The 13,689-nt window shown below is 40.8% G+C and overlaps 2 protein-coding genes across 2 annotated transcripts; both read right to left on the bottom strand.

Annotated features, from left to right (window-relative positions):
* Positions 1–5,328: 5,328 nt before the first annotated feature.
* Positions 5,329–6,227, bottom strand: LOC131440464 (uncharacterized). Its single transcript, XM_058611761.1, has 2 exons — positions 5,661–6,227; positions 5,329–5,589 (listed from the first exon to the last, which is right to left on the bottom strand). The coding sequence occupies exons 1-2, from the start codon at positions 5,791–5,793 to the stop codon at positions 5,399–5,401; spliced, it is 324 nt and encodes a 107-aa protein (XP_058467744.1). The 5' UTR covers positions 5,794–6,227; the 3' UTR covers positions 5,329–5,398.
* A 287-nt stretch (positions 6,228–6,514) lies between these two features.
* LOC131426198 (uncharacterized) lies at positions 6,515–11,746 on the bottom strand. Its single transcript, XM_058588751.1, has 2 exons — positions 7,572–11,746; positions 6,515–7,511 (listed from the first exon to the last, which is right to left on the bottom strand). Exons 1-2 carry the CDS (start codon positions 11,744–11,746, stop codon positions 6,515–6,517), a joined length of 5,172 nt encoding a protein of 1,723 aa, XP_058444734.1.
* Positions 11,747–13,689: the final 1,943 nt, after the last annotated feature.

Raw genomic sequence — 13,689 nt, 5'->3', positions numbered from 1 at the left:
GACGGTATAGAAGAACACACAGAACAAATTATATCTGAAAAGTTCAACAGTTATTTCATAAATAGTGTTCAGCAGATCAATCAAAGTATTGAATTGGTAGGTGAACCTGTTGAAATAACACAGCCGATGAATAACTATTGTAGACTTGATGAATTTCAACCAATCGCTTTTGAACAACTGAAAAATATTTGTTTTAATTTGGGAAAATCGACGGGTATTGACAATGTAAACTCAAAAGTGATACAGGATTGCTTTCATGTTATCGGACACGATCTACTGGATCTGGTAAATGAATCGTTGTACACGGGGCACGTGCCAAAAGTGTGGAAAGAATCTCTGGTTGTTCCTATCCCCAAGGTTACTGGAACGGATAAAGCCGAGGAGTACCGTCCCATTAACATGCTGCACACGCTGGAAAAAATTTTGGAACTTGTTGTTAAAGATCAGCTGATTAACTATTTGAACTCTAACAGTTTGCTAATACCGGAACAATCGGGATATCGTAAGGGTCACTCTTGTGAAACCGCTTTGAACCTAGTATTGGCAAAATGGAAGGAGAAAATCGAAGCCAAAGAGAGTATTTTTGCTGTGTTCTTGGATCTGAAGAGAGCCTTTGAAACAATTTCAAGACCTTTATTGTTGCAGACATTGCGGCGTTTTGGCATCGGGGGAATGGCACATGAATGGTTTGAAAACTATTTATGTGGTAGATCTCGAAAGACTGTTTTTAACGATGTAATGTCTAGTTCCCTCGGCAATTCACTTGGTGTGCCTCAGGGAAGTGTGTTAGGTCCTATTCTATTTATCATGTATATTAATGATATGAAGCGAGTCTTACGTTTCTGTGATATAAATTTGTTTGCTGATGATACTGTTCTGTTCATTACGGCTAGAGATTTCAATGAAGCTGTTGCACATTTAAACGAGGATCTAAGTTCGCTGGTTCGATGGTTAAAATTTAAGCAACTGAAACTAAACGTCGCGAAAACTAAATATATGGTTATTTCTTCTGTCAGCACCGGTCATGACGCCAATGTGGAAATTGATGGTGAAATTATTGATCGCGTTAGAGAAATGAAGTATCTTGGAGTCATAATTGATGAAAAGTTAACATTCAAATCTCATATCAATAACGTCATCAAGAAGATTGCCAAAAATATGGTGTATTATGTCGTTTGAAAAATGACTTAACGACCCATAGTAAGATTCTTTTGTATAAAACAGTCATTTCACCACACATTGACTTTTGCCCATCCATTCTGTTTCTTGCTAATAACACACAAATCTTGAGATTACAGCGACTGCAAAATAAGATCATGCGATTAATTCTAAAATGTAGTAGATATACCTCCTCAGATTTTCTATTGAACGCATTACAATGGCTTTCAGTGAAACAGAGAATTTACTACTTAACCATGGTATTTATTTTCAAGATATTAAATGGCATGCTGCCTCGATATTTGTGTGATCGAGTTGAAAGAGGAACTGATTTGCATAGGTACAATACTAGAAACGCGTCTGATGCTAGAACACCAAGCTTTTTGTTAGCCAGATCGCAAAACTCATTGTTGTACAAGGGAATAAGTTTTTTCAATTCGATGCCAAGAGAGATCAAACGCGCGGCCTCATTGGTGGAGTTCAAAAAGTTATGTATTTCACACATAAAGTCCGCTTTGTAAGCAAATATTTAGTTAGTTAGTTCAATTTTTTTAGATTTTTTATTTTTTTACGTATTACGAAGATTGTATTTTTTTTTGTTTATATATATTATTGTGAGACGTATTAAGTTACTATGTTCGGTATGATGATGATGGATTTTTAGTTTGTTTGAGAGTTAAAAATAATGAGCAGTCTACAAACGTTTGAGCCTCGCGCGCGAAGCAGGTAGTGACTATTTGGAAAGCGAACAGGACTGGCCGAAGAGCCTTAGCATTCAGTGTGTTAAGTTTGCTCTTGACCTTGATCGCAAGGTTGGATAATTATTTAAGGAATAGATTCGGGAAACTAATTGGGATCGACAGTTGTTGATGGAATTGGGCTTGGCTCTGCTCATCCGCAGTCTCGTTACTCCATCGTAGCTGATGTGTGTAGCGATGAACTGGTCCGGCGGGAAGGGCCAGGTGAATTACTGTCTGATACTGGTAAAGATATCGGGTTCGATTCCTGATGTGATCAAGGATCTTCCCGGGTTGGAAATTTTCTTGATTAACCCTGGATAGTAAATCCGAGATATTTGAATGTTATTTTGTGGTCAGTCGTTCTTTTGAAGAAGAATCTATACCTGCTAGATTAATCAGATCGTTTTCTTTTGTTTACTGGTTAAGATATGTGCAAAAATATTAATTATCATTTAGATAACTCGTTCTGCTCACACCTTTGTAGGGGTATGAGGTGGGACCATCATCATCATCATCATCACTCGTCGTTTGTGATTTTGAACTTAACATAGCTGTTGTTGTAAATACCATATCCAAAAGTACGTACCTTCCTCTTAATACTACACTAGCTCTTGTACAACGTTTGGAACCAAGGATGGTTTTTATCGTATCAAAGATCGTTCACTGGCAACTCTTCACCGATTGAATCAGTGCCATCAAAGAGAGTTGGAAATCATCGCAACAACAAAAACCCGGCATGGCTCATTTAACATAGAATCGACACCAGTGCGAGAGCGAATTTCTCTCGATGACATTTCTGAGAATCAAAGGTTAGCACGCTGCTGTGGGGATCCTCTCTGAAACAACAAGCGGTCGCTTATTCTCGTTTCGCGATCCGATTCTATACAGGCAGTTGATAATTGCGATAGAATCATTTTACTATTGCCGCTTATTCTAACTATGTGCATATAATCTTTGAATAAGTTGTGTCTATGAAAATGTATGTGAATGCTCCACACAAGGGTTTTGAAATATTGCTAGTATGATAATCATCAAGTTGAATCATCGACTCGATTTTCTGCGATAATTGTCAACTTGCGATTCTCTCTTGGGATCATTATCAGACTGTAATTTTGTTTTAAGGGCCATGAAATACTCAGAGTAGGAAGTGGAGCGAAGGAATGTAGAAAAATTCTCTCGCGTTCTCATGCATTGAGAGACTCGAGTTCTTGTAGCATCTTCTACCGGATTGAAAATGTTGTATACAATATAGATAGCAATATAACAGCTTCTGTCAAATTTTCGGCAATCACCAACACTGTTTGGAGCACATTTTTTTTGCGGGGAAATCTACTTTTTTCTTCATATTTGCGTACTATTTTACTTCCTTAGGATTCGAAGCGTATGCTTCCTTTTGATTCAGTACTGTTCAATTAGCCGCAGTTACTGTGCGTTCGGGGAAATGCAATCCTTCAGTACGAAGTTGACCTCATTAGCCACTGTACCACACCAAAACATCATTCGAGTAATGGCACGAGGCTAAACCTACTAGAAAAGCGTAGGACCATTGTGTGACCTTCGAAATGGAAGTAGATAGATCGTACCGGTTATCACAAAAGGAGTGCTCCGCTTTCCACATGAACAAACTGCTTGCCAAATCATGTATTTTTTGGCAATCACTGTGAAAACCGATTTTTGAACTAAGGCTCCAAGTGTCATATACCATTCGACTTAGTTTGTCGAGTACACAAAATGTATGTATGTATAAGTATAATCCGAATCCAAACATCCACTATTTTATTCGAATCCAACTTCCGTTCCCGGAATTACAGGGTGATATGTGCAAAAAAAGTTAAAATAAGTGCACTAACTTTTCTCAGAGACTATTTTTTATGCTTCCGGAATCGGAAATCGGGATAGACGGAATTAGTTTGATAAGCTGTCTACTAACATTGACTAACGGTTGGAATAGCCAAGCTTAGTTTAGAATTTTTTTCACGTTTTTGGCTTCACCGCTTGAAGCGATGCTATACATTCATTAGCACTCTTCACCCTGTAATTCCGGAACCAGAAGTTGTATTTGCATGAAATTTTAAAGTTTTTTATAGGATCATAAGATCATATCATTTTTAATTTGAACCAAAGTTTGTGGAAATCAATCACGCTATATCTAAGGAAAGTGAGTAAGTAATCAGCATAGGTGTTGGTTTTGGTTTTCTTCATAGCCCGCTGTGTACATTGTTTGTAGATGCGAGCTGTGTTTTCTTCTTCCGTGACACTCATCGCCCAGTAATTGCGAAATTGGTAGTCAGATCCGAATGAAATTTCACAGTTGCCTTTGAGTCAATATGAGCAATATTTGTGAAAATCGGTTCAAGCTGAGAAATCGAAGTAAGTTCTAATTTTGGAGTTTTTCTTCACTACTATAATACTTACTTTATATAAATTGAAAGAATTTTTAAGCCAGGTTGATTGGATTTGTACTTGTTTCATTTGAATCTAAGTTTGTGAAAATCGGTTCGGCCGTCTCCGAAAAAAATAAGTGAGTGCATATTCTTGTTGAATACAAACTCGCATACACACACATGCATTTGCTAAGGTCTTTGATATGACATTCGGCTCTCCGGGCCTCGGTTGAAAAGTCGGTTTTCACAGTGATTGCATAGACTTTCTATATGAGAATGGTAAAGAGACATGTTTGCTTCCTTACGTTTCGTCTACGAAAATAAATGCCACAAAGACGTGAATTTCAAATCTACTCGAGCAACACTTTTGTCCTGGATGCCGAATCTAATCCTGTTTCAACTCTATTACTGACAAATTGATTGTTTGAAGCCAATTTCGAACCTAGGTTTAACGTCAGTGATCAAAAATTCGGAACAGTCGGTTTTACTCACACAACCGTTTTTAGTGTCAATAGAACTTAGTTTCATGAAATTATTTGTTTATTAACCCGGGTCAGCTGCAAGTTTCTTTCACGAAAACGACATTTATGTTTGCCTTGCAGCGCATTTTTTTTACTGACACATCAGAACAAAATTTCAAAACTATACAGCAGTCTATCTGAAGCGTTTTTTCGATGGATTTCGATGGGTACTGATGGATGTAAAATCCTTCTCCTAGTGATCGTCTTATTCACATTTATTAAAAACAGAGCTGAAAAAATTAGTATTTAATATGTAGAAACTCGGAAAATCAAATGGGACCTGAAAAATCTGGGAAAAGACCTGGTTTAGATTGTTTGACAAAATGCAAGATACAACTGGAACATTGGTAATTCTGATGGCAAGAAACCATAACACTGACAATAGTATAATCTCTTGTTTGGTCCACCAATGGATGAGGAAATCCAGTCGGCTAGAGCAGATTATGTACTGCAAAACAAATATTAATCGATTGGAGACATGGTCCAGGTGGAATGCTAATACAGGTTTTTTAGCGGATACAAAAATCACTTGTTTGTTGGTATTATTATTACATTATTATTAAACATATGTCATGCTCATACATCTTGATCAAACTTAGATAACCTCAGCAAGCTTAGTAGCCAATGAAGCATCACCTACAACCTGAAGTTTGCCTTGTGTCAGAGCATCTCCAAGGGTTAAAGTTTTCGCACTAACGGCAATCAGATCCTCAACCGAAACTGTAACAGTCACGTCGGCATTGCTGGCGGGTCCCTTTGCAACATTCAACTGCTTTAGATCGATTGCTGTAGAAAAATTTTGTAAACCAAAGACATCATTATCAATATGTTAACTGTGAGTGTCCGAAAGAACTCACTATACTCTTCTACACCACTTGCAGTCTTCACGTTCAGTTGAAACACTCCGAGAACTTTGCGAGGACCGTTAGGATCAACGGCGGCAACGCGAACCTTGATTCTCTCAATGACTTGATCCAAAGTTAAAGACATTATGACTATCTAACGAAGACTAAGCAATTTATCGACGAGAGTAACAATTGTATTGATTCCGCAAAGTGCCTCATCAATCATATTTATAGGCCAATTCAAATTTTCCTATTTGATAAGAATTATACAATCTACACAATCTTGGGCAACTCAAATCTTATCTACTCAACGGCAACGCATGGTTTCTAAAGTGCTTATTGGACTTGCTGGGACGGTAATGAACCAGACCCGGTAGTCGGAAAAAATCATATAGAACTCTCTTCGAGGAAAACGAATATAAATTACGTGTTAGGGCAGGATCGTAGTTTCCAACGGATTAATAATTGGATATCACACACGGCAACGAACGAATAACACCGCCAAACGGAAATGGTAATTATAAATTGAAACTCGTCACTACTGAGCACAGAATTGCTATATTTCAAAACGATCTGGTTAACTGAACGGTTCGAGCAGAAAAGAGAAGCTTTATTTCTCAGCTAAGCCTATTTAAAACCTACGTTGTGAATTTGGAAAGCTTTTCTAAACTTAATTATAGCAAGTTGGGCTGACCACACTGTCTTACAGCTAAACTTTTCATATCCATAATATTGAGAACTGTCATCGCCGCCACCTGAAATTCTTGAATTTCACCTTGAATTATCTAAATGTCATAACAATTCATATCAAAACAACTATGCGGACTAAAATTTTGTTTCGTTAAGACACTATCCGAAAATTTATCTTAGTTTTTCTCGTAGGGCAGCAGACACACTTTAGTGATGGGACGACGGATGATTCCTCTGCTGGTCTTCAATTCTACGACGCGGGTGAGTCCATCCGGTCCGGGGTTTGTGTTGATGATTCTCGCTAACGGCCACTTTACTGGCGCAAGAAACTCGTCGACAACGATGACCATCCTGCCGGGTTGAAATGCGGTATTTGCAGGAATATGTTTATTTTCCTTCTGCAATTCTTGTAGGTATTCCGTTTTCCATTGGTACCAAAACTGTTGAACTCGATGCTGGAGTCGCTGATAATGATCCAGACGTGTGATCGGGATCTGGCTGACGTCTGCATCGGGAAGAGCGGACATCGAAGTACCAATGAGAAAATGTGCGGGTGTGAGGACTGCCAAGTCGTTTGGATCCTCGGTGAGAGGAGTTAACGGTCGGGAGTTCATTGCAGCTTCGATTTCTGCCAACACTGTTGACATATCCTCAAAGGAAAGCATCGCATTTCCTAGCTGGCGATGCAAATGTTTCTTAGCAACTTTGACTGCTGCTTCCCATAATCCACCGAAATGGGGAGCCTTTGGTGGGGTCATATGCCATTGTATGCCTTTGACTGCACAATGGGTGCCAATTTCTCCGGTCGTCTGTTCGTTTTGTAGCATTTTATACAAGGCATGCAGTTCATTGCGTGCACCTTCGAAATTCTTGCCATTATCAGAGTGCATATGAGCAGGGGAGCCTCGGCGAGCGATGAATCGTCGTAGCGCAGTTAAAAATGCGGGGGTTGACAAATCACTGACTAGCTCAATGTGTACTGCTTTCGTCACAAAGCATACAAAAATGCTCAAGTATGCTTTGGTAGGTGATGCTCGCTTGTGTATGGCTTTTAAATATACAGGACCAGCGTAATCAACACCGGTAACCGAAAATGGTCTGCTCTGGGTGACTCTTTGTTCGGGCAGCTGTCCGGTTTGTTGCTGGGCAGGAACGGGACAGGCACGGGCACATCTGTAGCAGTTTCTTATGACGTTGCTGACTACTCGTCGTCCTTGAATTGGCCAATATTACTGGCGTATGGCAGCTAGGGTAACGCGGCCGCCACCGTGAAGCAATTTCAGATGATAATGATGGGCAACTAATCGTGTAAATGGATGGATACTGGGAAGTAGGATTGGATGCTTGGTCAGATAGGGCTGCTCGGAAAGCTTGATTCTACCTCCGACACGTAGAATTCCGTCTGAGTCAATAAAGGGGCTCAACAGGCGCAAATGTGATCGACTCGATAACGTTTTACCCCTCCCCAGATCCCTCATTTCATCTGCGAATGTATCTGCTTGGGCTAATTGTATCAATCTCACACGGGCGAAAGACATTTCATCAACCGAAAGTGCTATTGTTTTTTCTTTCACCGATTCGGTGATCGCTTGACGACGACATGCTGTACTAAAGCGGAGGCAGTATGCTATTATTCGAATTAATCGATTGTATGATGAAGATCGATTGAAAATTTCATTAATAGTTGGTTCACTTTGAACTACTGCCACAATACTTCGTCGTTCTAAAATTTCTTCGGGTAATTTCTGCTGTTGTGTTGTCACTGGCCATTCCGTTTCGGGTAGTTTCAGCCAATTAGGTCCATAGTGCCAAAGATCACTGCTCAAAAAATCGACCACGCTCATGCCCCTCGTGATGAGATCTGCTGGATTGTGTTTACCTGCGATGTGATGCCAGCGTGATCCTTGAGTGCAGGTTTGTATTTCGGAGACTCGATTAGCAATGAATGTGCTCCATGCATGTGGAGGTGATCGCAACCATTCGAGTGTGACTGTGGAGTCAGACCAGAAAAATGAGGCAGAAATAGTCATATCTAAAGCAGCGACAACTTTTCCATGTAGACGTGCGGCAATAACAGCGGCAGATAATTCTAATCGGGGTATGGAAAGTCGTTTCAGCGGGGCAACTTTCGATTTCGATGCAATTAATTGCACATTCACGTTACCTCCGGGATCGGTTGATCTTGCATATATACACGCTCCATATGCTTGCTGGGATGCATCTGCAAAGGTATGAAGCTGTACAGTTGCATTTGCCAAGAATGCATAGCGATTCACTCTGTAAGATGTGATTTTTGGTAGCTCAATGCAATAATTTTCCCATTTATAGCGTATGTTATCCGAAATTTCATCATCCCATCCACAGGGCTGTAACCAAAGTTCTTGCATTAGCATTTTGGCTCGAATGATTACAGGTGCGGTCAAACCAAGCGGGTCGAAATGCTTTGATATAGCGGACAAAATTGATCGTTTGGTATGTAATTTGCTATCATATATCGGAGTGGAGTCAAATCGCAGTTGATCGGAGACGGGTTCCCAACTAATTCCCAACGCCTTTATTGCTTCATCGCGATCAAATTTGAGCGAGGGTTGTGTACCAATCTGTGATTGATCGAGGCCTCTCAGAACGTTTCTGTTATTTGATGTCCATTTTCTAAGGGTGAATCCACCTTTTGTTAGTAGCTCGTCTAATTCAACACGCGATTGGATTGCCTCTTCTTCCGTCTCTGCGCCTCCTATGTAGTCGTCCACATAAAATCCCTTACGTAGGGCTGGTCCGCCGAGTGGATAGAGATTACCTTCATCTATTGCCAGTTGTTGTAAGCTTCGGGTTGCCAAAAATGATGACGGAGACAGGCCATACGTTACCGTTTGTAATTCGAAGGTGGAAATTGGATCGTTGGAATTGAATCGCCAAAATATGCGTTGAAGCGGTGCGTCGTTGGGGTTGAGCAACACTTGACGGTACATTTTTTCAATGTCCGCCACGAGGGCAATGGGATACTTGCGGAACCGAAGTACTAAAGTGAGCAGTTCGTCTTGAACGATAGGGCCAATTTGTAGTGCATCATTTAGCGAATATCCGGTCGATGTTTTTGCGGATCCGTCGAATACCACACGAACTTTTGTGGTGGAGCTAGATTCCTTTAGAACGGCATGGTGCGGTAAATAATGTACTAACGATGGTTCGGGTTCGGTTGACGGTACCATCCTCATATGGCCGAGCGACCAATATTCAGACAGAAACGAGTGGTACTGAATTTTCAAATTTGGATCTTGACTAAGTCGCCTCTCTAGGTAATGAAAACGACGCAGGGCTGTTGTTTTAGAGTCACCAAGCATGTGATCGAAATTGGAACGGCGGGGCAAGCGGACAATATACCTTCCTTCGGGTGTACGGGATACGGTAGATAAAAAATTCGATTCACACTGCTGTTCTTCTATAGAGTAACTGGGTTGATTTCCTAGCTCTTCTACTCGCCAAAAGTGTTCAAGGGCATCTTGCAGCGGGTCGCTAAGTGTGAGGTGACATAATACGGGATGCGATTCTACGGGAAAACGGCGCCTGCCGGTAACGATCCACCCAAACACGCTATCGATTAATATTGGGTTTTCAGCTTGAATAAACTTAGTACCAGGGTTTACAAACGTGAAGAAATGTTCTGCACCGAGAAGCATATCGATCGCACCAGTTTTGTTGAATGTTGGATCGGCCAAAAACAAATCTTTCGTGGCATGCCAGCCGTCGACGGGGGTACTTACAACAGGTAAATCGATCGTAATGCGAGGCATCACAAGAAAATCAAGATCAATTTCGAAATCATTTTTTCTCGATCGAATATTTGTTCTGACACTATGTCGGACACTAGACGACGATTCTCCTATGCCATATATGGGTATATTTATCTTGCTCCGCTGTAAGTGTAATAGTTGACACAATCGTTCGCTTATGATATTGGATTGCGAACCATTGTCTAACAATGCCCGTGCGGGATGAGCTTTGCCATTTGAATCGACAACTAGCAGCACGACCGTGGATAGTAAAACATTTGTGTTTGAAAACGGGTAGGAATTGTTAGCTTGGACTGCGGCCGCATTTGTGGATGTTGCTGATTGTTGAATGTTCACCGCATTGTTTCGCTTTTCAATGGGTTTCGGTGTATACGCAGGTACGCGTGAAGTGGACGACCTTTGATCATTTTCGATGGAATGGTAGCCAGGATGCAACAATGAATGATGTCGTTTTTTGCAGTGGCGACAGGAGAACTTCGATGGGCAATTACGAGCAATATGATCTTGACGGAAGCAATTGTGGCAAAGGCGCTGATGATTTACTATATTCAAGCGATCTGAGAGCAACATATTTCCGAACCGTTGGCATTGAAAAAGTGGGTGATGTTGCTCGCATGCGTGACATTTACGTTGGGTTGTTTCGGCTACCGCATAAGAAGCGATTTTAGGAAATACGGGTTTTCGAAACGAAGGTGAATGATGAACATTGGTGGGCTGAGCTTGATGATTACCGGTCATCGATTCTAGGACACGGCTTCTACGCTGTAAGAAGTCGATCAGGCAATTGAAATCAGGATTTTCAGCAGTCGTAGCGAAATCTTCCCAAGCCTTGAGGGTACCATCGTCAAGCCGCAAACAAAGTAGGTGCTCTAACATGGTGCTCCAAGCATCAATCGGTTCACCAAGTTGACGAAGTGTTTTGGTGTGACGTTCAAATTCGTCGACGACGGAATGCAAGGCAGAAGCGGACTCTTTTTTCATTCTGGGACAATCCAGCAGGGCCTGAAGGTGACGTTTTTTCAATAGATAATCGTTTGCGTATCGGGAGACGAGGGTTTGCCAAGCGATTGTATAATTGGCAGAGCTTATGGCAATGGACTCGATGAGTTGCGCTGCTTCTCCTTTGACAGCAGCGCGAAGATAGTGAAACTTTTGAATGGCGGGAACTTCAGTATTAGCGTCAATTAAGGCAACGAATGTATCGTGGAAGGTTAACCATTGGTTGTAATCTCCATCGAATTCCGGAAGCGAAATGGTTGGTAATTTTATGCCCGAGAGCCCAGAACAAGCAGAATGAGGGATTGCATTTGTTAAAGTAGGAAGCGCGGGGAGGTACGATTTAAGAGCAGCTTTTATTCGGATGTAGGATGTTTCATAATGGGAACGGAATTGGAGGTGTTTTGCCATACCTTCACTGTTTTCTTCCATATCCTCTAGCTGAGTTTGTACTTCATCCAGTCCCATCCATACGGTGTCTAATGTTTCGATTCGGATTGAAACTTGCCCGGCGTCCCTTTCCGCCACGTAATTTTCAACGAATTGATCCGCTCTTCCAAGAGACGCGATGAGTGTTGTTCGTCGATTGAGAAGCTGCTTCTTTGTGCGATCGTCCGCCATTTTAGACGCGATGAATCCGATGCAGACCTGACGGAATTCACAAAAAGAAGACCCGGTAGAGCCCGAAAAACGGAGTAGAGAACTTGGAGCGGTACTAACCTTCTCAAGGCTAGTTGTATGCCTTGTATTTAAGTGAAATCAGCAGCGAATCCGGAACAGCAACAAACAGGAACGTTGATAGATACTGGCTGCAGATAATTTGTTCTTCAAACAAGAAACAAGCGGATTTTTCTGCTGGACACGTCCGGAACCGTCGGGGATACGTTACACGTATATGGAATGGGAAAAAATGCAAAAATCTCAAGGCACCTGTGATCAATTCCTGCACACGTCGGAAATATACGTACCGTGTGCCTATGCAAATTAGGCCTTGTAATGAAATATTTGCAGCGATGATATTCTCTGGACAATATTTGGATGGTGATGATCCGGAAACAATTGCGATTTAACGAAATGATGGCGGAAAGCGTCGGTTTCCGATGTGCGATGGCGGAATTTTTGGGAAGAAACCGTATCCTGGTCACGGCACCAAAATGTTAGGGCAGGATCGTAGTTTCCAACGGATTAATAATTGGATATCACACACGGCAACGAACGAATAACACCGCCAAACGGAAATGGTAATTATAAATTGAAACTCGTCACTACTGAGCACAGAATTGCTATATTTCAAAACGATCTGGTTAACTGAACGGTTCGAGCAGAAAAGAGAAGCTTTATTTCTCAGCTAGGCCTATTTAAAACCTACGTTGTGAATTTGGAAAGCTTTTCTAAACTTAATTATAGCAAGTTGGGCTGACCACACTGTCTTACAGCTAAACTTTTCATATCCATAATATTGAGAACTGTCATTACGTGAACCGGAATGTAGCGCTTTCAACCTACTATCCGCATTCATATACTTGCTCAAACACAACACTCCTCATACTAAAATCGCTACAATCACAAAAGTGATTAGGCAGTTTATTGTAAATTCATATTTAGGCAGACGTGTCAAATTTCAGCAAGACACAACCATTTGTTTTATTTTGACAGCATATTTGTGAATAGCATCGTGTTGAGCGTAAAAGTCTGTTTAATCCACCTAGTGGTATATGAAGCTTTTCTCATATTATCCCTTATCTTATATTTATTATATTATATTTAATATATTATTGAAATTAATAAAAATATGATATACAATTTAGAAGAAAAGCAGATGGAGCATTTCATGGAAGTCTCGCGAAAACTTGTAACCGTTATTGGAAGCGTACATGAAATCTTAATCACGGAAGAAAAAGAGATGCAGTTTTCTTTAGCTGAAGAAATTGATGAGTTTTTTTGAGAAAAAAAAATTATCTTAGATATATTATCGGTTTTTTAACGGGATCGCGAATCGTTCTGCGTGTGGTTATGTTTCCTCGATATTTATCAGCTCCTTCAGGCAGTTCTGAAATTTTCACATCTCTATAATCGCTGACACGTCAGTTTTTTTAACTGCCAGCAATGTCCTTACGAATCATAAAAAAGCTATAATGTTTTTTTCATTAGGGAAGACCAGGATGAACATGGCCACTCGCAATCATTCGAACACAAAATGTCATATCCTAAAATGGCTGAGTCATCTATCCTTACCACCCATCTGACACCGGTATGTGAGCACCAGCCATTTGAAAGTATACCGATTACGTTGAGCCCCTCGCGTTTCGAGCCCCAAACCGACGACACGACCTGCCACTCGTCTATCGAAACTGTATCGCAAATTTTACTACCCCTCAGTAACTGGTTATGTCAAAACGAAATCGCCTGAAAAATTATTGAAACTGGGAAAACAAGTTGATAGATTATTGATTTTAAATAACAGTTACCATAACCTTGGTTACTGCATATTGGAGACTTGGGAAATGTAAACAAAACAAACTGCCTCGAGTGGAATTATCATTTAGTTTAATCGGATAGAGGTC

The sequence above is a fragment of the Malaya genurostris genome, chromosome 1, assembly GCF_030247185.1.
Source record: "Malaya genurostris strain Urasoe2022 chromosome 1, Malgen_1.1, whole genome shotgun sequence".
Lineage (NCBI taxonomy): Eukaryota > Metazoa > Arthropoda > Insecta > Diptera > Culicidae > Malaya > Malaya genurostris.
Note: the sequence above shows the minus strand (reverse complement) of the source record. Positions and strands in the feature narration are given on the sequence as shown.

Bases quoted from the DNA above. Each gene is read 5' to 3' on its own strand.
- LOC131440464 (XM_058611761.1), bottom strand. From the start codon at position 5,793: ATGTCTTTAACTTTGGATCAAGTCATTGAGAGAATCAAGGTTCGCGTT. The intron at 5,590-5,660 runs GTGAGTTCTTTC...ATTTTTCTACAG, and splicing joins AAGTGGTGTAGAAGAGTATA to CAATCGATCTAAAGCAGTTG.
- LOC131426198 (XM_058588751.1), bottom strand. From the start codon at position 11,746: ATGGCGGACGATCGCACAAAGAAGCAGCTTCTCAATCGACGAACAACA. The intron at 7,512-7,571 runs GTAATATTGGCC...AAACTGCTACAG, and splicing joins ACCCTAGCTGCCATACGCCA to ATGTGCCCGTGCCTGTCCCG.